At 50.1% G+C, this 25,661-nt stretch overlaps 11 protein-coding genes across 11 annotated transcripts; 7 read left to right on the top strand and 4 right to left on the bottom strand.

Annotated features, from left to right (window-relative positions):
* Positions 1-844: 844 nt before the first annotated feature.
* triA (uncharacterized protein) lies at positions 845-3,266 on the top strand (the record flags this gene model as incomplete). Its single annotated transcript, XM_057129045.1, has 3 exons — positions 845-2,512; positions 2,585-3,028; positions 3,093-3,266. The coding sequence occupies 3 exons, from the start codon at positions 845-847 to the stop codon at positions 3,264-3,266; spliced, it is 2,286 nt and encodes a 761-aa protein (XP_056983601.1).
* A 387-nt stretch (positions 3,267-3,653) lies between these two features.
* On the bottom strand, positions 3,654-5,363 carry N7511_006667 (uncharacterized protein; the record flags this gene model as incomplete). The annotated part of the gene is made up of 2 exons (XM_057129044.1): positions 3,654-5,112; positions 5,173-5,363. 2 exons carry the CDS (start codon positions 5,361-5,363, stop codon positions 3,654-3,656), a joined length of 1,650 nt encoding a protein of 549 aa, XP_056983600.1.
* A 220-nt stretch (positions 5,364-5,583) lies between these two features.
* On the top strand, positions 5,584-7,145 carry N7511_006666 (Zn(II)2Cys6 transcription factor; the record flags this gene model as incomplete). The annotated part of the gene is made up of 4 exons (XM_057129043.1): positions 5,584-5,851; positions 5,908-5,988; positions 6,041-6,303; positions 6,369-7,145. The coding sequence occupies 4 exons, from the start codon at positions 5,584-5,586 to the stop codon at positions 7,143-7,145; spliced, it is 1,389 nt and encodes a 462-aa protein (XP_056983599.1).
* A 95-nt stretch (positions 7,146-7,240) lies between these two features.
* N7511_006665 (GNAT family N-acetyltransferase) lies at positions 7,241-7,812 on the bottom strand (the record flags this gene model as incomplete). The annotated part of the gene is made up of 2 exons (XM_057129042.1): positions 7,241-7,576; positions 7,642-7,812. The coding sequence occupies 2 exons, from the start codon at positions 7,810-7,812 to the stop codon at positions 7,241-7,243; spliced, it is 507 nt and encodes a 168-aa protein (XP_056983598.1).
* Positions 7,813-9,361: 1,549 nt separating this feature from the next.
* N7511_006664 (putative MFS transporter) lies at positions 9,362-11,474 on the top strand (the record flags this gene model as incomplete). The annotated part of the gene is made up of 8 exons (XM_057129041.1): positions 9,362-9,437; positions 9,497-9,573; positions 9,627-9,697; positions 9,753-10,044; positions 10,103-10,174; positions 10,252-10,971; positions 11,049-11,153; positions 11,226-11,474. 8 exons carry the CDS (start codon positions 9,362-9,364, stop codon positions 11,472-11,474), a joined length of 1,662 nt encoding a protein of 553 aa, XP_056983597.1.
* Positions 11,475-12,362: 888 nt separating this feature from the next.
* N7511_006663 (uncharacterized protein) lies at positions 12,363-13,706 on the top strand (the record flags this gene model as incomplete). The annotated part of the gene is made up of 1 exon (XM_057129040.1): positions 12,363-13,706. One exon carries the CDS (start codon positions 12,363-12,365, stop codon positions 13,704-13,706), a length of 1,344 nt encoding a protein of 447 aa, XP_056983596.1.
* A 357-nt stretch (positions 13,707-14,063) lies between these two features.
* Positions 14,064-15,678, bottom strand: N7511_006662 (NAD(P)/FAD-dependent oxidoreductase; the record flags this gene model as incomplete). Its single annotated transcript, XM_057129039.1, has 2 exons — positions 14,064-14,966; positions 15,058-15,678. 2 exons carry the CDS (start codon positions 15,676-15,678, stop codon positions 14,064-14,066), a joined length of 1,524 nt encoding a protein of 507 aa, XP_056983595.1.
* Positions 15,679-17,242: 1,564 nt separating this feature from the next.
* N7511_006661 (SDR family oxidoreductase) lies at positions 17,243-18,292 on the top strand (the record flags this gene model as incomplete). The annotated part of the gene is made up of 1 exon (XM_057129038.1): positions 17,243-18,292. The coding sequence occupies one exon, from the start codon at positions 17,243-17,245 to the stop codon at positions 18,290-18,292; it is 1,050 nt and encodes a 349-aa protein (XP_056983594.1).
* Positions 18,293-18,647: 355 nt separating this feature from the next.
* N7511_006660 (DUF3237 domain-containing protein) lies at positions 18,648-19,306 on the top strand (the record flags this gene model as incomplete). The annotated part of the gene is made up of 2 exons (XM_057129037.1): positions 18,648-18,896; positions 18,974-19,306. 2 exons carry the CDS (start codon positions 18,648-18,650, stop codon positions 19,304-19,306), a joined length of 582 nt encoding a protein of 193 aa, XP_056983593.1.
* A 384-nt stretch (positions 19,307-19,690) lies between these two features.
* Positions 19,691-21,628, top strand: gmdB (general amidase GmdB; the record flags this gene model as incomplete). The annotated part of the gene is made up of 5 exons (XM_057129036.1): positions 19,691-19,987; positions 20,059-20,334; positions 20,401-21,291; positions 21,360-21,447; positions 21,501-21,628. 5 exons carry the CDS (start codon positions 19,691-19,693, stop codon positions 21,626-21,628), a joined length of 1,680 nt encoding a protein of 559 aa, XP_056983592.1.
* Positions 21,629-21,935: 307 nt separating this feature from the next.
* Positions 21,936-25,098, bottom strand: spt5 (transcription elongation factor spt5; the record flags this gene model as incomplete). Its single annotated transcript, XM_057129035.1, has 3 exons — positions 21,936-24,725; positions 24,783-24,941; positions 24,997-25,098. 3 exons carry the CDS (start codon positions 25,096-25,098, stop codon positions 21,936-21,938), a joined length of 3,051 nt encoding a protein of 1,016 aa, XP_056983591.1.
* Between the last annotated feature and the right edge of the window lie 563 nt (positions 25,099-25,661).

Genomic DNA, 25,661 nt, shown 5'->3' with positions numbered 1-25,661 from the left:
CGTTCGGGTGTCTTATGCGTAAATATAAATCGCCAGTGTTCTCTTTAAAGAGCTGGAAAAACGTCGCCCTGTAAGTTAGTTGACGTTTAAATACTAGGATAGGGAAAATTTACTGACCCAAAGCTGAAGATATGCCTTGAGAATTTAGGCTAGGGTTATTTGATTGATTCAATTTGTTAGTAAAGAGCGAAGCGTGTCAGAATAGCTTTTGGCATGAGGTCTCGTTGCAAAGATATAGTTCTGGAATAGGCTTAGCGTGCTACGGTGAGACCAGCCGGATTGGGCATAGCGTCCTGAGTAATCTGATAAACACGTGATCCTCGAACAATCCCACCTGGCCTTTTCCAATGCCCTTGGATGAAGACATTTGAACATTTGAATTCGTAGCGCTGTTAGAGGGCAAGAACCAGACCTGCTCTGTTTAGTCTGTAGGATGTAAGAGACTTCATTTTCATCCTTGGTGGTGTCATGATATCAACTTATTTGAATGCATCATGCTTCAAAAGCTCTAGTTTCCCACACTTGGCAATTTTTCTGGACATTCAGAGCTCCAACGTAGAAATATACAGGCATTTACAGAATCTTTGAAGCTTCAAATAGATCTACTCAAGCACGCGCAGTAGACCTTTCTATAACCAATTCCCTAAAGCGGCGATGATCCTCTCTCTCCCTGATTCGCGCGATTCCGCAGTTCGCGAACTTCTCCCTTCCTCTTTGTCCATCCACGCTCATTGTCCGTCCCTGCTTCACGACATCTCGCGAGGTCTGAATGTCGCAATCGCCTGTCGCGTGTGATTTTCGACAATAGTGCTAGTGCGGTGATCCCGAAGTGGGTGCTGTCACGATGGATTTGCGCACGATCATGAACAGCGACGCCGGCGCTTCCAATCCTCCACCCCCCAACAACTCGACCAGCTCGCCCATCTCCGCCCAAGCCCCCCCAAAACGCACAAAGAAATCAGCTTCCTACTCCGAATATTCTGCTCATCCACCTCAACACCCATTGCAACCATTGCACGCTTCCCCCGACCAAACCTCGCCTTACACCACTGCCCAGTCGCCATATCAGCAATATCACGGCCCAGGGGTAAACACAGCAGTGCAGATTCCGCGCGGTCAAAGTCCTACACACATCTCGACACCCTACGGTTCAGCAACGCGTGATCCGTCTGGCGCGTCGGGATACCCATCACAGCCCCAACACTCGAGTGGCCCGTTAGCATCGCCTTATACACCACAGTCTTTAAGCGCAGGACCACAGCAGCCAGACCAGCAGTCATATTTTGCCCAGCAACGCTCTCACTCTCTGCAATCGGTTGTGACCAACCCCCGGCCCCCAACCGACCCCTTCCGCCCTAGAGACAGCCCGCCCGCTGCACCGGAAGCTGTCCCCTCGCAACACTTCTCACCTGCCCATCGATCCGTCCCGGGTACTCCACTTGGTCCTCCTCCTACCTTTGTCTCTCGTCAGTCGTCATCGACTGCTCGCCCACCATCCTCCGGTCACGACTCGCGCAACCCCCTATCCAGTCCGAGAGTCGCGCACGAATTTCAAACCCGGGATCACGTTCAGACCGAGTCACCTGTGACCCAGAGACATTCATCAGTGTACAGCTCTCGCCCCTCCGAGCCAACACCTCATCCTCCCTCACTCGGCTTCAAGCGAGAGCAAATTGAGAGCGCCAGTCCTCAATCTACCCGTCACAACAGTATCGCCGGAACTTCAGAACCAGCAACGAGTGGTCCAGCTCGCTCGTCTGAAGATAGAGAATTGGTCGATAGTCCCACGATACCCAAACACAATTCAGTAGGATCTGGTTTGTTTACCTCTCCCACTGCGCCGAGCAGCCAGGTCAATAGTTCACCAGCAGGTCCACGCGGAGGTGTGCATCCTGTGAAGATGGAAATCGACAATGCGTCTCATGCGGCGCCTCAACAGCCTCAGCAAAAGAGGAGAAGATACAATGAGCCTCCAATCTATGCTCAGAGGTCGGCTCGCACTAGAGGCAAATGTCCGCTCATCCCAAATCCCCGCCCTCCAATTCCAAAGCATGCCCGTCCAACACAACAGGAGACTTGGGCAGCACGCAGACGCTCCTCGTCAACAATGGCTGTTACACCTTCTGCACGAGTCACCAGAGCGCCTACCGTGGCTTCACCGAGTACCAACGGGCCAACGCCCGTGCCGGCCCCGCCATCAAGTACCTCGCAGTCTGGAGGTTCGCTCGGACCTTGGGAGCCGTCTATAACTGGATTCATTCCACATGAAGAAGTTACAAAGACTCTTTGCGATTTCTTGTTCAAACATGTGGTGTTGAGAACTGATGTCAACGCAGGACCCGCAGGCTCGGCAGCTGCTGGTCAAGGTGCAATCATTGAGGTTGAGGCGAAACTGGGTCACATTATCGATATGGACAGCAGAGATAGGATTAACCTCCCCATTCTCACCGAGAGCGTGATCAACCGGGAGAGCGCCCGGTTCCGGACATCGTTTGAGAGTACGATGACTGTCGTAAGTTTTCGTCCACATGGTTCTTCGACATGGGCAGCTCAAGAACTTGACCGCTAATCTTGAAATTAATAGGAACAACACCGCGCCATGAACAATTTCCTCAACGAGACCGTCAAAGCGTCAATGCCACAACAGAATCCGACCCGAATCCCCCTCTCCTATGCGCACAAGAAAGAGCGTGATACCTTTTACGAGGTTCAGGCATCTGACCTTCCCCCCGTCATCCGTCAAAACTTGAACCCGCGACACAAACCCAAAGTCCGAGTGACCACCGACCAACGCACAGGAGAAGTTCTCGCCAAAATTGTTAAATGTCGAGTTGCCGACATCGATGTGTGCAGTCCACGCACAACTGTTGATTGGCGCGTCAGTGTCAATCTCGAAATGGAATACCCCGGAGATGTCAGCACCCTCACTATGGTAGATGTTGCAGGACGAGGCGAGCGCAACAAAGATCGCATGAGCTACAGCCATTTGGCATATCAGGTGGACCTGACCCAAGTAGCCAAATCCGAGGTAAGCACCCTCAAGTTCCTGTATCACCCCCAATCCCCAAAATCAGTCTTCTGACCACTTATAGCAACAACCGGACAAGAATGAGTTTGAGCACGAGCTTGAAGTTGAAGTCTCTGCCGCTGAAATTCGTCGCCAAGGTCAACTGGCCATGGCCGGCGATCCAAAGAACCAATATGAGGACCTTGTCAAGGGCTTTGTTGATAACATTCGCCTGTTAGCTCGAGCTGTACCACCTTGACGAGGTCGCTTATATCTTGTAATATCCATCTTTATCAAGTATTCCCCTGTGGGAATTTGCGTTTTGTTTTCTTTTTCTCTTCTACTGCAGATATGGTTTTCGCATTTTTGACCGGGTAAAAAGCACGAGCTACATTAGACGAGGTGTGTGGGTTCTTTATGTTTGTTTACTTTGTAGGATTATCTACACTTGATACGATCTTCAATTGATTGCATTTGGTAGTCCATTTGGGCTAGATTCGTTGTCAATGTCTCCCTCATTTTCTCCCCGCAATAGTTTTACGATCCAGGAGGATAGAGATACCAAAGTGTCAACCTTTACAATTGGAGCGGAGCTCTGACATTGGACGTATTTGTTATGTATGCTTGCCAACAACCAAAGCCAGCGTCAGAACTTCCGTCTATTGACAAGCGCATCGATAGCAGCAACCCACTGCATCCAAGCCTTACCATCCCCAAGCCGCAACACCATCTCTATCCTCTGATAGTCTCTGACAGCTTCATCATCGGCCTCGCTCTTGACGCCCATCTGACTGTCAGGCCCCCAAACCATCCATTTGCGCCCACCCTCAGCCGTCCAAGGCGCAGCGCCATTAACAAACCGAATCCAAGCAGATGCAAACTCCCTCGCCATGGTCTTCTCATCCTCGTTCATCTCATTATCCAAATTCCCAAAAAGATAAAGCAGTTCATGGGCATGATACGCCGTGCCCTCAAAAACGTTCTTAATCCGAGATCGCTGATCGAAATGGTAGAGGAATAGATTGTTCTCCACGATCTTTTGGCGCATGCATTCCTGCATCATCACGAAGTTAGGAATTTTGAAAATTGCATCACCGCACATATGCTCTACGCGTTCGAGAAGTGCTTCATGCACTAGATCCTCGGTGATACCATACGCAGATAGGATCTCATCAGCGTGCGAACTGGACTTAATATGCGTCTTCAAGATATGCCGTATAGATGCATAACTCTCCTGAAGAAGATTGATGTGGAAAATCACGCCTTCATGGTATGTATCTCCAATCATGTACCCCTTCAACCAAGACGGCGGCGCATGGATCTGCCGCGGGTCAATACCCGGACGATAAAACCATTCATCCATGCAAGGATTGCCTGTTCCAGATGGCACGCCTTGAATAGCTGGCGTTGCATTTGCAAGTTCCTGTTGCGGGATATCACGAAGTCTGTCCAGCGCGTCTGGACCGGCAGGATCAATCTGGAAATAGCGGCAAACATCCCCGAAGAAACGATCATGCTGTTCCATCGTGAATGCGGGAATAGCAGACGAAAGCCCAGACATGCACACAGCCCGGTGAAAGACCGGTGGTGTCGCAGCCACTAGCTGGTTACTGATTGAGATTCCGCCGGCTGATTCTCCCACTGCGGTGACATTCTGTTTATCGCCCCCCAAGAACCCGATATAGGCTTGCACCCAGTCGAATGCGACTTGCTGGTCGGTGAACCCGAAATTTCCACTCCCTGCATGGCCATCCTGGTTCAGTTCTTGGGCTATTGCCTTGCCGGCGAGGAAACCGCCAATGCCCACGCGGTAATTGAAGTTGATACAGATGATCGGTGATCCTATGGTGATACTGTGCGAGACGACGTTGACTGCGTCAAAGATGGGTAGATTGGCACCGCCGTATAATAGTGATCCGCCGTGAATGTAGACCATTACAGGAAGCGGGTTATCGTTTCGTCTCGGTGCGTGTGGAATCACGATGTTCATGACTAGACCGGATAGTTCGTCCACGATCTGCGAAGCCTGGAAGTGTGCTGCCGGTGGGACTGGGACTAGATCGTCGGCATCATCGCCTTCGGTTATAGGGCTTGGGCAATTATTCCTGTAGAGATAGGTCCGATCAGCAAAACGATTCATTCGTTTAGGCTGCTGCTGTTATTACCCTAGCTTGGTGCCATCGTGGTAACCATTGTCCCATGCTGACTTGAGAATTGATCTTGTCCATCGCTTTGGAAGATGGGCATATGGAATGCCGCTGAATTGTTGTACGCCATTGGCGAATTGGAGACCTTCCACTGTTCCAAGACCAGGGATGGAAGCAGTGCATTTGGAAGTAGGTGGTTGGAACGACATGATCAATGACAGCAAAAGCAATATCACTTCTGAAGAAGAAGGATAGCTTTGCATATATTCAAATCTGAAGATTGAGACAAATTATCCCAGTTAGATACCCGTCCCAATCGGGCAGTCGGACGCGGCTGCCAATATCGCCGCGATCTCCCCAACTCCCCGCATTCATTTTAAACTCGACCTCTCCCCTTTACCGAAACCTCTAGGTTAGTCTCGATCCAGCATGTCGACCCGCTCCCACCAAGGTTGTTGGACATGCAAGCGACGGCGTCGTCGCTGCGATAGCGCACGCCCTGAGTGTCAGAACTGTGCTGAGCGGGGAGTTGCGTGCGAGGGTTACGAGGTTCGGCTGCGTTGGGGTAGTGGGATTGCCTCGCGCGGGCATCTTACTGGTGCTGATAAGCCCGTTAAGGGTTCTGCACCGAGCAGGCCGAGGGGTCGGCAGAGGGACTTGAGGAAGCGAGATTTAGAGGGGCTGGTCACTCCTTCTGGTCAGTCATGGCTTCGCAATTGATGAGGTTGTTTTTTGGTGTTGATTGTTGGACAGGATCTGATGGAAGCCATGATTTGGAGCACAGTCCAGCAAATGGAGAGCAGGTCGTTGAAGATGAGGTTCTGTTCAACAAATGCGAGTACTGGCGAAGACGGCAGGATGTGTCTATTTTACTGACCCTGAACAGTCATGAACGATGGCATCAATGCCCTCCATTCGACAACAGCAAGTGATAGTATGCTGCATGATCGTCTTCCGCAACTCTGTCAACAATCCAGCGCATTGTATTCGATCTGCATTGCTTTCCAACTTGCATTAACAAGCTCTGTTACGCCGCAATTCTGCGAGTACTTCGATAAATCGCTGGGGATATTTCGGTCAGAGCTGGCGTGTAGTACAGTTCTTTCGGATGGCACGCTGACCTCGGGGCTACTGCTGTGTAGCATCGGCGTGCGTCACCCCATACACCTTCGCGAGACCCTGACATTGGCTTGATGAGCTAACATCATTTCCAGTTGATGCATGGCTTACCTTGGACTATGCATCTCGAAGGAATGCATAATATTCTGCAAAGTCATGGCTTAAACGATATGAATCGGCCGTCTACTCCTACACATTTCCGGATTCATCTGCTAGAGGTTATGGGCGTCATGGATCTGGCATGCTTTTCTGTGGGCCGTCAATGTCCACGTATAGGCATCTGGCGTCGCTATTGTCAACCAGCTGCTCCTAGGTATGGTATTGAGCCCGTTAGTGGTATTCCACGGACTTTGCTTGACATATTTGCTGGGATTGGAGCAGAGACAACCGAACAGACATTCTGGGACTGGCCCGGTGAACCGGGTAGCTTCCTACAATGTTATCTTTGGGAGGCACATCAACTAGCAGGTATATTGGCTTTCCGTAGAGGAGTAAAGGCTGCGCTTCCCAGGGCAGGCGAGATCAGCATCTCCACGTGGCGACAGCCAGCACGGTGCCCGGCAGATACAACGGTGCTCGTCACGCGAATTATGGCTTGTCTGGATGCAATGCGTCTTGCATTTATTGAACGTCCAAAAGAAGATGCGTTCATTAAGAACGCGACTATTTTCCCTATGTTTATGGCCGGGTCTGAAGCTAGTGTGCTGTGTCGCAGGCCAGAATGGCAGCAGATTATCCGTGCAGCATTTGCAGAATCTCATCAATGCCAAATTTTATTGGGTCTGTTGGAAGATTTATGGCAAAATGGGGATTCAGATATTGATATAGATGAACTGGCTCGGTCGAAGGAACTCGAGATGGGTTTGTTGTGATGCCGTTCTCGAGATGGTCTGCTACTTTTACCGCATAATCTAACCAGATACCCCAATTTTATCTTCCAAGAATCGGTCAACTATATTTTATTTCCCTAACTAGCATTCTTGCCTGGATGAACCATAACCCAATGCTTGAAACCATGATCACCATCTGTATAAGACCCATCCTCAAACATCTCAACCACTTCGGCCACCTTGAATCCAAAACCCTCATAAAACATAACATTCTCTTGTCGCGTGCATTCCAAATACACCGGCTCTTCCTTAATATGATCCAAGATCCATCTCATCACACCCCCGCCGAGTCCCCGTGACTGTAACGAGGGATGCACAGCTACAACCTCCAGATACCACAGTCTCTGTCTAGGAAAATTCTCCTCCAACAACTTCACACTTTCCTCGTGCTTCTGCATGAGAACCTGCACACGCTATAGTATCATAAATCAGCACCAGTAATGACCCTCTGAGAAAAGAATTGAGATATTCGCTTTACCTTATCTATCACGCCACTATCATGCGCTGGTGTCAGATAATCCAGCACCCACAGCTTACACGCAGCCCATACGCGCGACAAAGACCATGGTGCCCGTCCCGGCGGAGGAAACAAGAAGACAACGGTACCGGCATCTTCACTGCTTGCATTGAGAGTCGCATCTTCCTCCATGGAGATCTTTGGCTCTTTTTCCGGCAGCGCGGTCACGATGTTTGCAGGGGTATCAGTTGAAATTTGTCTTCTCGCCCTTTGAGGGTAATTTTGTAACATCTGTTTGACATTTCCAGATCTGTATACCTCGCCTTCAACCATTATCCGTTGGATGCGCCGATACTGCCAACTACCCCGGTCGGTAGGTTGTTCAGTCCATGGGGTAGCATTGGGGCGCAGCCAGCGGATCAAAGGATCGGAAGAGAATGCATGGTGGACTGTTCGTGCGATGGCTGATATAGAGCTCTCTGTGGGGAGGCTCGTGGATTAGTATCTGGTATAGCCTGTCTTGTTGGTATGGACGGAAAGTCTTACCCTTGTGAATGGAAATAAGATCAAGTTTCACCACTGAAGTGGCAGACATCTTTCTTAGATTTTGACTCGATGGTGTGGAAGCGAGTGACAGGTTCATGGATAGAAGAGAGTCGTGTTGATATCAGGGTTTGGGAATCTACTCAAGATGGAAAGTACTGGCGAGGCTATTGAGTTTGAGTATCAATTATGAATCAATTAACTGATCTTGTGGTCCAAGAGGTCTTCCCCAGATATGAGTTATAGTGAGGCGTGATAGGCGAAGTTCGTGTTTGGAATGGAGAGCTACGTAGTGTCAACCTGCCGTTTCGGGTCAAGACCCGTCTGGTCAATGCGGTGCATGGTTTTGATTGAAGTCTGTATCGACAATCCTGCTTGTTGATAACTGATATTGGTCTGGCTTGAGATCTTGTTTAACGATACGCAATTGAGCAGAAACAGTTCCGGGGATTGGGTGTAGATAGTGACTGGTGACGACTTGGTACAATGATCTATTTAGTGTCGTCAATCAGGCAGCTTATAAGGCCTTGAACTAAGTACTTATCACCCCTTTATGTCTATCGCTTATTTTCAGTTCATGATACGTGCTGTATCTTAGTCGCCTAATTCTTCGGCAGTTGAATACTTCGTTCTACGCCGATAGCCCTACCTCAATAATTACCAGATAATATAAAGTAGTAAATCCCTTTTGTGGTTCAATGTCGCGGGGTAAAAGCTCGCTTCGCCACCGAATCCACAGAGTCTAACCGTATACCATTCCTCATTAGGCAAGTTGACGCACCGGAGAACATTCAGGAGCTGCCGATATCAAGTCGTTGACAATCTGAAGCCACAATCCACTTACGATCGCCTTCTCCGCATTCCTGTCACATAGTTCAGCTCGCTTGATACTCTTCTCGGAACAACCATTATGGCTTATCGCCCTGGCTGGATTCGTGTATCTACAGCCCTGGACCAGAGAAATCGAGTGTCTATCATGTGCAGACACTGACCACATCTCAACCTGGACTGGCTTTTGACTATATATCAGGCGACTCACCACGTCGTCTTTGATTACAAGAAATCGGTTCAAGAAGATCTCGTTTTATCAGGCTGCTTCACTTCTATTCATCACCCATCTATTGAGGCCACGTTAACGATTTGCTCGCATCGGTCACAAGTGCGAGATACCATTGGTTTACATTGATATATACAAGTGATGGCAGATATACACCATGTATCCTCGTTTGAGGATGAGCCGGATCTCCCTCCTGGAACCTTCAAATTGATTCGAGGTACTTCGACCCTGGCCTTACACGAGTGAAGTTTTACTGACATGCAGTGTTTTGTCTAGACGATGAGTCAGATGAGCACGGCCAGCGGGTTGTAATGCTCGACCCAATTCCGTCAAACGATCCTAACGAGCCATTGGTAAGCTGCTCTTCAAGGGTTCATGGAGTTTTGATTAACAGCATGACATCTAGAACTGGACCACACTGCGAAAGTCGGTCAATTTCACCATTGTTCTAGCAATGACAATCATCATCTTCACCGCGTGAGTGTTAAAATATGATCCATTGATATTGTATACTGATTTTCTATTTTATTAGACTATCGATTCAAGCCATATTCTGGCAGCAAATGGCCGTGGATCTCGAAGTGACGTACACAGAGCTCAATCAAGCCATGTCGGTCAATTTTGTCGGCCTGGCTACCGGATGTATCTTCTTCATTCCTTTCGCGAAGAAGTACGGCCGAAGGCCGGTCTATATTGTCTCTACTGCCTTGATGCTGATAACTTCCTTTTGGACATCGAGAATGAACAGTCTGGCGGAGTTATATGTGACGAACCTGCTTCAAGGTTTGGCTGGTGCTACCAATGAATCCATTGCTGAGATTACTGTGAGGGCAATTTAGATACGTCGGTGTTTTGAATGAGTTATGGACTAACTTTGTACAGATAGCCGACCTGTTCTTTGTTCATCATCGTGGATCGATGAATGGTCTATATATGACATGCGTCATGATTGGTGTACGTTTCTCTCCCTCGGCAGGATCTTATACATCCATACATCCATAGTCAATCTGCGCTCACACTATCTACAACAGAGTTTCTTGACCCCCATGGCAGCCGGCACCCAAGCTACCAGACAAGGATGGCGGATGTCCTATCAGACCATGGGTATTTTCAATGTCGTACTGTTCCTCTGCTTTTGCTTTCTGTACGAGGAAACAAAATATGTTCCTCTGTTCACAGGAAGAACCAGTGCTGTCGAAGACGAGAACGAAACAAACGAGATATCCTCCCAGCATAAAAATAAACAGCAAGACAAAGGAGATACCACGACAGCGGCCCAGAAAGTCAACTCGGCCATGGAATCTAGCACCCTTGGCCATCACATTGACCTAACAATTCCACGCAACTCATGGAAAAAGAGACTAGCATTCATAACGCCGACGCCGGAACCAATCTGGCCCCATTTCTATCGCCCATTCCGCGTGTTCATCTTCCCAGCCGTCGCATTCGCCGCGCTCCAATACGCAGCAGGCGTCGTCTGGCTTACCATTTTATCCAATGTACTAGCACTCACATTCCCACTACCGCCCTACAACTTCACGCCCGAACAGATCGGATTCATGAGCGTCGGTCCATTCATCGGCAACGTGCTTGGTGCAGTCTATGGCGGCGTTCTAGGCGACAAGTCAATTCTGTACTTCTCCCGGCGAAACAAGGGAAACTATGAGCCTGAAATGCGTCTTTACATCCTGCATCTTCCGGCTATTCTCATGGCTGGTGGCTTGATCATGTTCGGTGTCACAATTTCCCGGGTAAGACTGCATTGCATACCTCCATCTGTCATTTGTATTTTCTCCACATTTGCTGATTTATGATATTCAAACTATAGGGTATGCATTGGATCTATCCCAGCGTGGCGGGTGCTCTCTTCGGATTCGGACTGGGTAGTATCAGCGACGCGGCACTTGTCCTTGTAATGGATAGTTACCATGGTGTAAGTGTTTCTTTCGGTCTTTTACTTCCCTTTGTTACCCTCTGCCCCTTGCTGACAGTCTCATCTGCTCAGATGACTGGTGAAGCCTTTACCGCCATCGCATTCATGCGCAACGCAGTCAGTATCGGGATCCCCTTTGCGATATCACCGTGGATCCAAAGCAACGGCCTTCAGAACATGTTCATAACATGTGGTTTTATCAGCGTCGGTGTTACACTGACTATTGTTCCTATGGTTATTTGGGGTAAAGACGCCCGTCGTGCGCTTGCCGGACGATATCGCGACATTGTTGAGAAACATGGGCATACTGGTCCACAGTGATGGAGTTTTGACGTGAGGGACTATTGATTGGAGTGACACAAATGGAGATTTGGGTGATATCGGGTTTGGGTTCTTGAGGATATTGGGATTTCATCGGATAATTTAGTTAGGGTTGCGCACTCCGAGAGTTGTCTGTCCTGGCGCAGACAGTTAGCTTTAATTAAGGCACTCTTCTTCCTTTGACGTTATGTCATATTTCCACCTTTTACGGAAACTATAGGGTTTTCACCTTTGATACGCCGACATGCCGGTGAATAAACACCCCACAGCCAGACAAGTGGCTAAACGGATAATTCCCCGGGCTTTCGGGACCAGTCTCGGGCATCAACCGAACCTCTACCTCCAAACCCCCAACGTCTTCCTAACATAACTCGGGACGTGGGATACCGGACGACGGAGAAACCCGTAGTTTTGCCTTATTTTGGACATTTCAATTGCCTGCACCCGAGCTGCAGACATTTTCGGGCCGTGAAATGACGATCAGCGAATCCAATGGCTGCACGACTCAAGATCGTCATTCTACATACTAATTGGGGTGTCCAAGCCAAGCAATGTTCCGAAGCTAAGCATTGAACGCCAATGGTCAAGCAATGGGCGTCCCCCATGCTCCCCATACTCCCCATACTCCGCCTGGGTTCGGCATTCTAATCTTCTTGTCAATAGCCGCCTTCTCCAGAGTTGCGCCTGAACAGCCTAGATTAATTGCTCATACTGAATGAGCGGATATTAGCTTAACCTGCGAAAACTCTGGGGTTATGATGTCACTCTGGTTTGTGGGGGTTTTCCTCTTCCATACGGAACTATAAAAGAGGCTTTTTTCCGCTTGAGGTCTCGGCTTTTTGTATGCCCTGAAACTTCAATCTGCAGTCATTGAAGCTCATATCAACCATGAATTTCAATTTTTGGGTTGTTGCCCTTTGGGTGACAGTAGTCAAGGCCTGGGTCGTCAACGAAGGCACAACATGCACCTTGTACCCCGAATCGCTTGTTCACCGCGGACAAGCCGTTGACGATGCACCTTCAATTCAGGAAGCCTTTGAGACATGTGGTACCAATGGCACAGTGATTTTCACCAAGAACTTGTTTCATGTCAACACCGTCCTCAACACAACCAACCTGTTGAACTGTGATGTCCATCTCCGCGGAGAACTACGCTTCTCCACCAACATCCCATACTGGCGAACCCATGCCATCAGCGTTGTTCTGCAGGATCAAGTCACTGCATGGCTTTTCGGAGGTACCAATGTCAACTTCTATGGCGAGGGCGGCTTTTACAACGGCCAGGGCCAAGATTGGTATAACGCCAACAGAAACGAGTCGAACCAGCCCGGGCGGCCAATGAGTATTACCTTCTACAACTCGACAAACCTTTTCGTCGATAGCTTGAAAGTGATTCAGCCGCAGTTCTGGGCCACCTTTGTCTGGGACAGCAAAAATGTGACCTTTACCAACTTGTTCGTCAACGCCACCAGCGACAGCAAATGGGGCACTATGAACACCGACGGTTTCGACTCCTGGAAGAGTGACTCGATTCTCGTAGAGAATGCCACTATCATCATGGGCGATGATTGCATTGCCGCAAAGGGCAACACCACCAACTTCCACGTCAAGAACGTTTACTGCGAAGGAGGCACTGGAATCACCATTGGTTCTATTGGCCAGTACCCCGAGACACCGGACTACAACCTCAACACCACCTTTGAGAACGTCCACATCAAGAACGCCATGGATGGCGCATATATCAAGACCTGGCAGGGAACACGCATCTACACTCCCAGCAACGGCGACTGGGGTGGCGGCGGCACCGGCCTCGTGAAGAACGTCACCTTCCGCAACTTCACCATGGAGAACGTCGGGCTTCCCATCCAACTCTCGCAGTGTGTTTACTCGGCCAACTCCGACAAGGGCTGTAACACGTCCAAGCTGCAGGTGGAGGATGTGAAGTGGCAGGACATTCGTGGTACATCCCGCTTCAACATCGCTGCGTCGATGTATTGTTCCGATGAACGTCCCTGTCCCAATGTCACGTTTGAAAATGTGAACATCACCAGCGTGAATGCTTCGCTTGGTCTGCCTTACTTTGGCACTGATGTTCATCACGAGATCTTCCAGTGCTCTAATGTCCTTGGTCAGAAGAACTCTGGTATTCCGTGCAACCAGGCTGCTCCCAGCAACTTCAGTCAATGGATATATGGAAATGTTGATAGTAGTGGCCTTGCGACTTTGAGTTGAATGATTACTTGAGATTTATGTTTGCTTTTGATACGCCACTTATGTATATATTTACTGTTCTTTCTTCGGAGCTTGTGGTCTATTCTAGAACTTTGCCAATATTGTATTTAATCTTCTGGGCACCTTGGTGACTACTTTTTAGAGTCACATAGAGGATTTGAGATGAAATGAGACATTATACCCTACTTCGAATGCCTAAATTGACCAACTTTCTATCAGAAATGTACCCAGTGGGTCTATATTGCAAGCAGCAAAATATGAACCGATAGAACCAATATAGAATTAATGTCAAGTCAATCTTGAGCATCAAAGACCAAATACTAATAATCCCTTCGACGCAAACTCAACGTGGCCTACCTATAACGTAGCCCGCTGACGCTCCAAAACAGCCTCCTTGGGCAACTCCGTAACACCAAACCGCTTCCCAGAGACACGCAACTGCTCAGGGAACCACGAAAGATCAGCAGCACCGCCAACCAACACACCGTCCCGCTCAAGCAACATAATGGCAAGCGCCTTCCCACAAAGCCAAGCCTGAACCATGCCCTCACCACCAAAAGCAGCACAAACCCACTCAGAGCCCTGATCACCATGATCCGCACGGTCAGTAACAGCCCCAGGCAGCCGTCCCACCCAAGGAAAAGAATCCGAGCTGAAAGCCATATTCCCCGTCCACATAGCCTGAATAGGGTCACCCTGTACACGGCCCCAGTCCTTCCGCCCAAAGACAGCGCTCAAGCAGCCCGAAAGGTGAATATCAATATCAAGACTCATTTCCGAGTCCGTTGAAACCCCAAGATCAGATAACCCGCCATTTTCGCTCTTTGCAAATCCCCCGCCGAGCATCATCTGTCCCTCGGGTAATTGGGTCAGATAGTCGAATCCGCGGTCATAGTTGAACAGCCAGGAATGCTTGCTTGCTTGGCAGGGGAATTGGTCGCCCGGGGTTTGGGCGGACATCTGGCCCCGGACTGGGATTATGCGTCCGCGGAGACCGGGGACTAGATGGGCAACGTGTGCATTTGTACAATGAAGGACGTGTCGGGCGAGGATAGTGCCACGGCTAGTTTGGACTTTGTAGCGTGGGGAAACGCTGGATGTATCTTCCTCAATGGCAGTTACAGGTGTGTTTTCGTCGATGCGGAAGTCGTTTGGAAAGTCGGCTGTCAGGCGTGACAAGATCCCAGTCACGAACTTGTAGGGCCACAGAGCACCCGCAGGACCGGCGACTATGCCTCTGGCGCGAGCGAGGCAGAACTCCTACATGCCGTGTCAGTTTTGATATCGTTGTATACCACATAGAAGACGTCTCCAAAGCCCAAGACGGGCTCCCTTATTTCCCTTAACATACCTTTGGAATATCATCGCCCTCATAAGAAGTCCACTCAGCAGCCTCTTTCGGCATACCCTCCTTAAAGCGACGCATTCTCTCCAACGCCTCCTTCCACGTATCGTCCGAAAAATAAGCACTCAAAAACTGCACTTTGCGCGCCTGAGCCTCCTCCTTGATCCCCAATTCTTCAGCAACAGCAAGCATCTCATTCAAATGCGCCAGTCTGAATTTGAGAAGCTTCCGCGCATCATCAATGCCGAATTGATCAGCAAACTCGGCATATTCATCTGCCGTCTCGAGGATATGACCTCCATTGCGCCCCGTGGCTCCGCTGCAGACTGTCCGCGCTTCGAGTAGCACTACCGCTGGATTTGAATATTCAGCTTGCGGCTTGCGGGCTTGCAGAATTGTGCGTGCGATGGATGCGCCTGTGATTCCTGATCCGATGATGACGATGTCTGTTTCGGTGGGGAGGGGCTTTGAGGAGGTTTGGCTGAAGTCGTGCTTTGGTTGGATCCAGAAGGAGGAGGTTGTGGAGTTCTTGGGGATTCCTGGGTCTGCGTGGATGCGGTCTAGAGCTTGCTGGCGCACATAGGCTGGGAGTGAGGGGTCTGTGAGGATGTCGGTGGCGAAAGGCATGGTGGTGAGGGTTGAGAGAATGTAAAGAGGAGTAGAGTAATGCTCTTCAGTCCTTTGGGAATTGAACTATGAGTGAAGTGGTGGCGATAACGGATCACGATTGGAGTCAAATGGTACACCGTGAGACTGAACAGAAGAGCAAGGATCAGAAGTTGGGGCTGAAATAGGGTCGAAGATGTGTTTGTGCACGAATCAGATATTAGCTGCTGGACTTTCCTTGTTCTGTCTTTTCACTGTGGAATATACTATAGAATATCCCCGGGACTGGACTGACGATAGCCAAGTGCCAAGTTCAACTGGCAAACATGCCGGTGGGTCCACCTTCCCTTTTGGGGAGATTGCGGGGAAAAGATAAGGGATTGTTTATCTCGATGGTTCGACTCTCCGCCTGTTCTCGACTGTGTAATCTACTGTGTAAGATGCGTGACGATGGCTCTGTATTTAAGCTGCCGCTTTAAGGAGGGCTATTGAGCTAAGGCTCTCTCGGTATGTCTTAGTCTGGGGACTTGTTCAGCAGCCCAATGTCACAGAGTCTGATATTCATGTAGTCTCAGAAAAACAAGGATATATACGCTATGTATTATTTAGCTTTGGATTCTACAGGTCTTTGAAGCAGTCAGAGCAATGACCTCAGTTCATGGTTCTAATATTTCCACATACGGTTCTCACACTGCCTGCCAATAGATACATTGGCGCGCTGTATAAAATCAATTCCTTGTTTCCCTAGACCGACCAGCTGGATTAGTATCAACAAGCTCTAGACTTGTTCCAGTCTATTCTAACTCATCAAGTTTGGTTTGATTCATGAGTAGTCTCTTAAGGATCGACCAATCATGTTCGCCTAAAATAATTAGCCAGTTGACAAGATTCCGGTACATTCCATGACATCGATGACATACCGCAAGCTCAGGCGTCTTAAAATGTGATTACGGGATTTCCAAACCCGCAAAAGAATACTCGCTCACGGAATTAGACCTGAAATTCTACCAAACCCGTTCTTAACTACAGGCACTATACGTGGATATAAAGCATACGGGTCTTTTCGGCCGAAGGGATTACATAGCCAAATCGCTTTTTTGTCCAACTCAGCTGCACTGTAGTAAATTATAGCACATTGAGATGGCCATGTCTCACAGTAACTCCGTTCTATGTCCTATCAGATGACATAGTTGGTTTAGCTTTTCGGCCGATCCATGAGATCAAAAGCTGTCAATCTAAGAAGCTTAGCAGATTCTCGCAATCCCAATTGGCTCCACCTTTCGTCAACGTCTCGTCGGCCGATGGGAATTTCCTACCAAGACCCACTCGGGACAACAGTCTCCCCGAGAGACTGATGAATTACAGTGTCAAGAATTAGAATTATGGAAGTACGGACAGTAGTAGGATCCCGCAGGAGGGTAAAGTTGTCAAGAACCCTTGGCTGGCTCCACTCCCGTCGATCTTAACTCCGTCAACTCCGTCTCTATTGTCCGCTTGGGATGTTGGATATGAAGTTGTATATAAGAGATGCTGGGATACACATAATCTTCTTTAGATATCTTCTCTATACAGTATCTACACAAAAATGTCACAGACCCAAGACCAATTGATTCTCATCACTGGAGCCTCCGGCTTTATTGCCACTCATATCGTGGCAGACTTCCTTCGTGCCGGCTACAAGGTTCGAGGAACAGTCCGATCAACCGCAACCGCCGAGGCAGTCAGGGACAGTTTTCCTCAGTACGCCGCTCAGCTAAGCTTTGCAATTGTGGAAGATATCGCTCAGCCCGGGGCCTTCGACGAAGCGGTCCAAGGTGTCCAAGGTGTGATCCACACGGCAGCACCATTCCAGATATTCAATGTCGAAGACAACGAGCGTGATCTGCTCCGCCCTGCCATTGATGGAACTCTCAACATCCTCAATTCCGTACACAATCACGCTCCTACTGTGAGCCGCGTTGTCATCACTTCATCTTTTGCCGCCATGGCCAACTACAGCAAGGGCACGTGGCCAGGCCACGTCTACTCTGAAGCCGATTGGAACCTGACACCCTACGAAGTCGTAGCAGCGCCAGGGACGCCTGCTGGGCTCGCCTACTCGACAGCAAAGGCGTTGGCTGAGCGTGCCGCTTGGGACTTTGTCAAGGAGAAGAAGCCGAGCTTTGATCTTGCGACAATCCTTCCCCCGATGGTGTACGGCCCGAACATCAATGCTACTGCCAGTTTGGAAAAACTCAATACTTCTTCCTCGGATATCTACCGCCTTATTTCGCCTCGGGGTAAATCCTCTGATGCCGTCCCTGGCAACATGTTCTGGTCCTTTGTGGATGTTCGGGATGTTGCCATGGCGCATCTGCGTGCATTCCAGGTCTCTGAGGCCGGTGGTGAGCGGTTCTTTGTCTGCTCTGGTAATTTCACCTACCAGCAATTTGTCGATGCTTTGCGAGAGAATATCCCGGAAATTCGAGCCCGTGTCCCTATTGGAAACACTGGCACTGGCGCTGTTCCCTCTAATGTCTACACTGTGGACACTTCCAAGTCGCAGAAGATCTTGGGCATTCAGTATCATAAACTTCAGGACACTGTTGTTGACGCTGCACGCTCGCTTTTGGAATTGGAGGCACGGGCTGCTTAAAGATCATCGGAGTCTGGAAGTTCCCTTGAAAATAGTGAAATGAAAATTAATCTTTCCCTGCAATTATTTCGATTTCGAACTTTACAAAACCTGCTTTGTATTGGAACATGAACCTCAACAACATCTTTCCTTTTGTTAATAGTCCAACAGTCACATACTAAGAGACGTGCTCAAATTTACTCAATGGTTAAAAAGCGGCACCAGATACGTACTTGAAAAGAAAGGAAAAATACAAGGTCTGGGTAATGTCTGGTAAGCATGAGCTTCACGCTCATATAAATAGTATGGAAACTCATATCTTCACTCCCCCAAACTCACATCTACATTGTACATCCAACTTGCATTCATATCTCCAATGTCTCATATCGACTCCCCCGGAAACGGCATCTTCCCCAATGGCCCTACCATGCGTCAACCATCTCTATCCTGGCTCTATAGACTAGAATGCTCGACCGAGGAGCACGAGCTTGGAGCTCCCCACAACGGCGATACCATTCGCAGCATCGCAAATATCGCAGGTGGCAGTCTCAAAGGCCCCGGAATCGAGGGCGAAATTCTAAAGCTGGGAGGCGCGGACTGGGCAACAGTTGTGAAGGGCACACATGTAAGTTTCTATCATCTCCTTTGCATTTTTGGGTCAACCAGCAGACTCACAATAACCGGCTAATTCTACAATCACAGTCTATGACTTTAGATGCCCGGTACACTGTTCGTACTTCCGACAACTATTACCTCTACATTCGCGCTCACGGCCTGTACCGTCCAGGACCGGGGACAGAATATGCCAGATCGGTCGAGGAGAATCCGCTTTTTGTTCCGCCTGCGACTGTTTCTCAGGATGATGTGGAATTCTTCTCTCACTTGCGTATTGAGGCTGGGCCGGGCCCGTATAATTGGTTGAATGGATTGGTCTGTTTGGGGGTCATGTGCTGCCAGGACGAAAAGATCTGGATTGATGCGTATCATTTGACCAATTTCCCGGGTACCAAGCCTGAGAATGTTGTAGCTAGATAGAATATGAAGATTTAGCCGACAAGGGGCATAGTACCTGTGAATAGAATGTTAGATGTCCCGACTTCGCTCGTGTATCTTCGCCATAGAATCTCGTAAGATAGTTCATATCGGTTCAATTCGCTGTCTTGTACAAGCGAGGACAAGTGCCGACACATCAGCCGCAGATAAAGAGAAGAAATAAAGCTAACTCGCGATCACAATATGCAGGAACCAACACCACATCAACCCCTCCCCTCGGCTACAACCCTAGCTATCCCGAATAGGCAGGTCGACACACTCTCTGTGATCGGCGCTCAGGCCAAAACGGCCAACCCAACACGCAGAACTACATAAACACAACACACAGCATCTATCTATATTCACCATATCTTTCAGTTTACAACAATGGCATCCAACTCGACACCCCCGACCTGGCAAGACCTCGTCGCGCAAAAGCAAAGCGAATGTCAACAGAAGATCCCCCGCGAATGGATTCTGAGCGGGGACGTTCTGACCGATCTCCCGCCCCAACTGTTGGAGTACGACCTGCCCCGTCGCAGCGGACTTCTGTCTGAAAACGAGTTGGATATTACAGAGAACTATACAGCCAGTCAATTATTGGTCAAGTTAGCCTCGGGCCGTGTAACTGCATTGGATGTCACAACTGCATTTTGTAAACGGGCTGCTATCGCGCAGCAAGTTGTAAGTGGATCGATGCCCACCGCATGCTAAAACATTCGAGCATTGCTAATCCGTCATTCCACCACTTGCAGTTATCCTGTCTGACAGAGACATTCTTTCCAGCGGCACTCGAGCGCGCCAAGTATCTCGATGAATACCTCCAACGAGAAGGAAAACCGATTGGACCTCTCCACGGCCTACCGATCAGTCTGAAAGACAGTTTCTGTGTCGAGGGCACACAGGCCACAGTTGGATATGTCGCTCTCCTCAAAGACGGCCCGTCGAAAACGAGCTCCGCGCTCGTGAAGATGCTCTTGCAGCTCGGAGCGGTACTCTATGTTAAGACAAACATCCCCCAGACAATGATGGTAAGGACTCACTGACACGCGCATAACCCCCCACCTCAGCCCACACCAGAATCTAACCATACTCAGACGGCAGACTCCGAAAACAACATCTTCGGCCGCACCTTGAACCCCCAGAAAACAAACCTCACAGCCGGCGGCTCCAGCGGCGGCGAAGGCGCCCTCGTCTCATTCCGTGGATCCATCCTAGGAATAGGAACCGACATCGCCGGCTCGATCCGCATACCGGCTTTGTGCTGCGGCGTGTATGGCTTCAAGCCGACAGTCAACCGCATCCCGTTCGGCGGGCAGGTATCCGGCGCGATCGAGGGCATGCCCGGACTGATTCCTGCTGCTGGGCCGCTGGCGCACAGTATTGCTGATTTGAAGTTGTTGATGAGTGCTGTTGTTGGTGATGGCCGTGCTTGGGAGTATGATTCCAGTGCTGTTAGTGTGCCCTGGCAGGGCATCCCGCGTGGTATCAATGATACGGCGAATGGGGGCTTGACGATTGGTGTCCTGGGTGAGGACCAGCAGTTCCCGCTTCATCCGCCTGTGAAGCGGGCTTTGGAGTCTGCGGTTGAGGCTTTGACTCAGGCTGGACATCGGATTGTTCGGCTTCGTGCTGCTGCTGGGGATGAATTGCTCAGTTTGTCTTATGCTTCGCGTCTGGCGTTTCAATATTTGATCTATGGGCCGCATACGGATCTCATTGCGGAGGCTGGTGAGCCTGTTGTGGCATCTTTGGCTAAAGGTGTTACGCCTATGTTTTCTGGTTCTTTCCCTGTTGAACAGGGTCTGGAGCCATTTGATACGATTCTGGGGTTGTATGCGGCCAGGGCGCGGGTTTGTGATGCTTGGCGGCAGACTTGGGTTGATCAGAAGCTTGATGTTCTCTTGGCTCCAGGGGCTCAGAATACTGCGGTTGGCTTTGATACCTATGGGTGGCCTCCCTATACTGTTCCGTGGAACTTGTTGGATGTGAGTCTTTCGTGTTTACTCTCCTTTTTGCCTTTCATGTGGAGGACAACACTGATCATTGAATTTAGTATCCTGCGTGCATTATTCCATACGGGAAAGCATCCAAAGAACTTGATCCGGAGCCGATGAGTGCTTTGGATGATGTCCAGCCAAGCTGTATGTCCTTCTTGTACTTATTCCATCCTAACTATAATGCTGATTGAAATTAGATATCCCCGACGAAGTCGATGGTGCACCTTGTGCCATCCAAGTAATCACACCCCAATTCCAGGATGAGAAGTGTCTCTGGGCAGCGGATATCATTGACAAGGCGCTGGCTACTTACGGCAAGCAATAGCCTCGTGTTGGGAATTGACTTTCCGGGAGGAAATTACATAGTTCCAGATTTATTGATTGAATCAACTCAAGACTTTGAAATTAGAACTCTATCTTCGGACTACATCTAAAATCAAAATAATCCAGCTAGAATGATGATTCATTTGCTGATCACTGCTGTTCTGAGGAAATAATTTCACTAAGTAGAATACATATGCAAAACCGGTCCAATCCTAGATATCTCGAAGAAAAAAAGCAGATGGAATGGAGAAGCCTTTTGTGCTTGAAAAGAAATGGGACGCAAGGAAAGAAACTCTTTAGTAACCGGATCACGGGCTGGGCGAGTCATCATATCGAGGTCCGTTATCATATGCACCAGGGGTAGCAGCCGCACCACCCATAGCAGGAGTGGGTGCATCATAAGCCGCAGGAGTAGGAGCGTCGTAGTCCCGCTTTGAGGGGCCGCCGGGAGTTGGTGCGCTGAACGCACCGCCAGGTGTAGGGGCACTTTCAGGCCATGCTCCAGGGGTTGCTGCACCGGGGGTCGGAGCAGCGTAAGCGCCTGGTGTGGGGGCAGAGTAGCCTCCACCGGGTGTTGGGGCATCATCGAAGTCGCGCTGGTCTCGGCCGCTGGAGCTGCCGCCCCAAGCTGGGGTGCGGTTTCCTGTGTTGGCGCCGGCGCTGCCCCAGGCGGGAGTCCGAGAGCCGGAGGCAAAGGCGTCGAAGCCAGAGCTGGAGTCGTAAGGTGTCTTTGATCCAGAGTTCCATGCTGGTGTACGGTTGCCCACTCCTCCGTAGGCGGTGCGGTTTCCTTCGTAAGGATTTGAGGTGCGAGAACCATCGTTCTTCCATGCTGGTGTGCGAGAGCCACTGGCGTTACCCCAAGCAGGAGTTCTAGATCCACCTGCACCACCCCAGGCAGGGGTTCTGGAGGAGTCGGCAGCAGCCATTGGAGTGCGACCACCGCCCCATCCACCTTCTCTCGACGGGGGACCATTTGACCCAAATGGAGTGCGAGACCCTCTGCCACGGCCACCACCCATATCCAGGGATTGTTTGGTGATGGGATCTTTGACGGTGAGGATGTCTCTTTGAATGTGAACGGGCTTGTTGGATGTGTAAAGCTCGACCTGGGCAGAGCTGTCATCGGCATCACGGACGATACCGACAAGGCCCTTATAACGACCCTTGCGGATAGTCACGGTCTTGCCAAGCAATCTGTCGCGGCCACGACGAGGTGGTGGCATTTGAGCACCGCCACCGCCGGGTGTTTGCATAGCCAAGGCCGGGTTCATCTTTGTCAGATCAGGTCCGGCAGGTCGGCCACCTCGTGCTGAAACAGTGACAACGCTTGTCGTCCGCACCACAGTGATACCAGCATTTTCAGCCTGGGCCTTGTTGTGCAAGAAAAGGAAGGAACGATGAACATGGCGGATGACTCCACTCCGCTGCTCTCCGTAGAGCTCGCGCACGGTGTCGCCAAGTCGAATTTCCGCACCGTTCTTATCAGTAGCAACTGCATCACGGCGAGGAGTGATTTTGGATGCAATCTGGGTGGGAAGGATATTCCGAACAGAGCCATTCTGGTCCACAACGCGGAGCGACTCGCGGTCCACTTTAATGACACAGGCAACAGTGGCAGCATCAAGCTGAACCAGATCGTGAACATCATAGATACCAAGTTGTCCATCGGCGGCCATCTCGGCAGAAAGTCGAAGATCCTTACTGAAAACTGTGATCTCCTGCATACTCATATCGCTGAGCAGGGTGACTGTGTCGTCCTTGACCTGGACCACCATGCCCAATTCGTTTTGATAACGACTGCCTCCAATAACCTTGACGTGATCACCCTCTCTGAACCGTTTGCGAAGGGTACGAACGGGCGCGTCAATTGTCTGTCCAGCCAAATCACCCTCGGTTACTTGAAGAGAAACAATCTCACCCCGAGTTGATACCGTGCGACCAATAAGGCCCTGCTGTTCACCTCGGTAGACCTCAACTGGATCACCCGGTTGATACGCTTCCTCGGCAGTAGACTTCTTAAGGGTCTCAGCGAGCGAAGCCAAGTCAAGGTTGGCAGTGCCGTCTTCGCCTCCACGGGCAAACATTGTGACTTCCTCTAGCCTGGGGTTGACATTCTTGGTATCCAAGTGCTGAACACGCATGTCCTTGATGAGGAAACCGTCGACGTAGTTGTCATTGAGGTAGTTCCATGATTTTCCACCGAGACCTGAAGTAGACGAGAGATACTTGGCGTGCTTCTTCTTTGCCTCTGCCTCGCTGAAGAGGCGCTGTGGGGGACGAACTGCGTTGGCCGCACCACGCTTGCGCTTGGAATCAACAGGAGGGGCACCAAGAGCGTCTTCGTTCATTCCGTAGTCCAACCGAGGAACCAAACGAACAGTCACATTCAGTCCATTTGTTTCGACTTCCTCGATCTGTGCTAGATCACCAGAGTATTTACCGCGCTTGATACGGACCCAGCCACCAGGCAAGAGCTCCTCGGATTTTTGAACGCGGAAAAGATCTGGCATCTCCTTCACAGGGACCAGGGTCATCTTCTGTGATGGGTAGTAGAAGTTGATAGCCTCCAACCCCTCGATGATATCGGCCTGTCTGCGGGCTTCACAATAAAACCAACCCTGCATAACATTGCCACGCTCAAAGGCCGAAATGATACGGATCGGGTTGCGGGAGCCTGCTGGGCGTTCCTCGAGACGTTTCTGGATCGAATATACAACTTCCTTCTCCTTGCCGGGTTTGCAGCGGCAACCCCAAATACTGGGATCCTCCACACTGGGAAGAAGCAGTCGCTTCGGAATAACGAGCGCATCTGAAGCTGCAGCACGGTTCCGTCCGTATCGCTCTTTGAGCATCTGTGCCTGCTTCTCTGCGTCCATGCTGGCGTCAATCTCGCGTTGACGATCCAATTGTCTGTGACGGCGGTCGTCTGTCTCGGTGCCTCCGGGTAGCACATCGAGATCATCGGGGTGGGTTTCCATGCCAAATTCGGCGAGCTCATCCTCCTCATCTTCGGCTTCGTCCTCTTCTTCGTCGACACCGGCTTCAATTTCAATGAAAGGGTTGCTGGCCTTCATCTTCTTGCGCGGGCGACGGCTCTAAAATGAGAATCAAGTAAGTCTAGGTTCGACAAGAGGCCAATCGTGGAAACGCACCACTGCCTCTTCTTCATCTTCATCCTCCTCGTCTTCCTCGTCATCGTCGTCTCCTTGGTTATCGCCCTCGTCGTCATCCTCGGCATCTTTGGCGTCGTCCTCTTCATCGTGGGCATCTCGGTCCTCGTGGTCGCGGCCGTATCTCTCTTTCTTGGCAGGCTAGATTCATTTATTAATTTCGTCCTGACCAAAACTTGGCACGTGGCAAACTCACCTTGGCTCTGGGCTCCTCGGCATCAGAGTCGTCCTGAGGGGCGGGGTTGAATTCATCTTCCTCGTCGTCGGACCCGAAGTCCTGGTTGAGAAAGTTGGACATGGTCGAGGTGGTTGGACGGGGTATCACTGGGAAACCGGTCGCGCTGTGGATAACTTGGACCGGCGATTCAGGGTATCAAAGGGTTTCTAAACAATGCCAGCCGGGGTTAGTGTAAGACAACAAGTGAAAGCTCCCGAGAAACCACGTACCTAAGCTAAGGAAACCACGCTGTGTTCGGTTGAAAAGATCGAATGAAGCTGGAAAAAAGATTGACCCGGAACACTTTCAAGGGACAGCCGGGTCCAATCGGTGTCAGATCGAATCGTTGGGATTGAGTTGAAGTGCGCGATCGGAGAGAAGGGCAGCAGACAATCGAGCTCTGCGGGCAATCACCGAATTCTGTGACCGCCTACAAAGAACAAATCTCGGGCTTCAAATGAAAATGTGTGCGCAAGGGATTCCGAACCTTTCTCCGGAGGGAAGTCAGCTGAGAAAGGAGAAAGGAGGAGTTGAATCAGAAAGTCAAGTCAAGTTGCCCAGGTGAGGCTTCATTGCTGCGTCAGTGGTTGCTATGCCTCGCCATACATCACTTCCAACTTCGTTTTCAGCTCCAGCACTCTATA

Source organism: Penicillium nucicola, assembly GCF_028828085.1.
Source record: "Penicillium nucicola strain IBT 29836 chromosome Unknown utg000006l, whole genome shotgun sequence".
Taxonomy (NCBI): Eukaryota; Fungi; Ascomycota; class Eurotiomycetes; order Eurotiales; family Aspergillaceae; genus Penicillium; species Penicillium nucicola.
The sequence above is the reverse complement of the archived record's forward strand: the minus strand, read 5'-3'. Positions and strand labels throughout refer to the sequence as shown.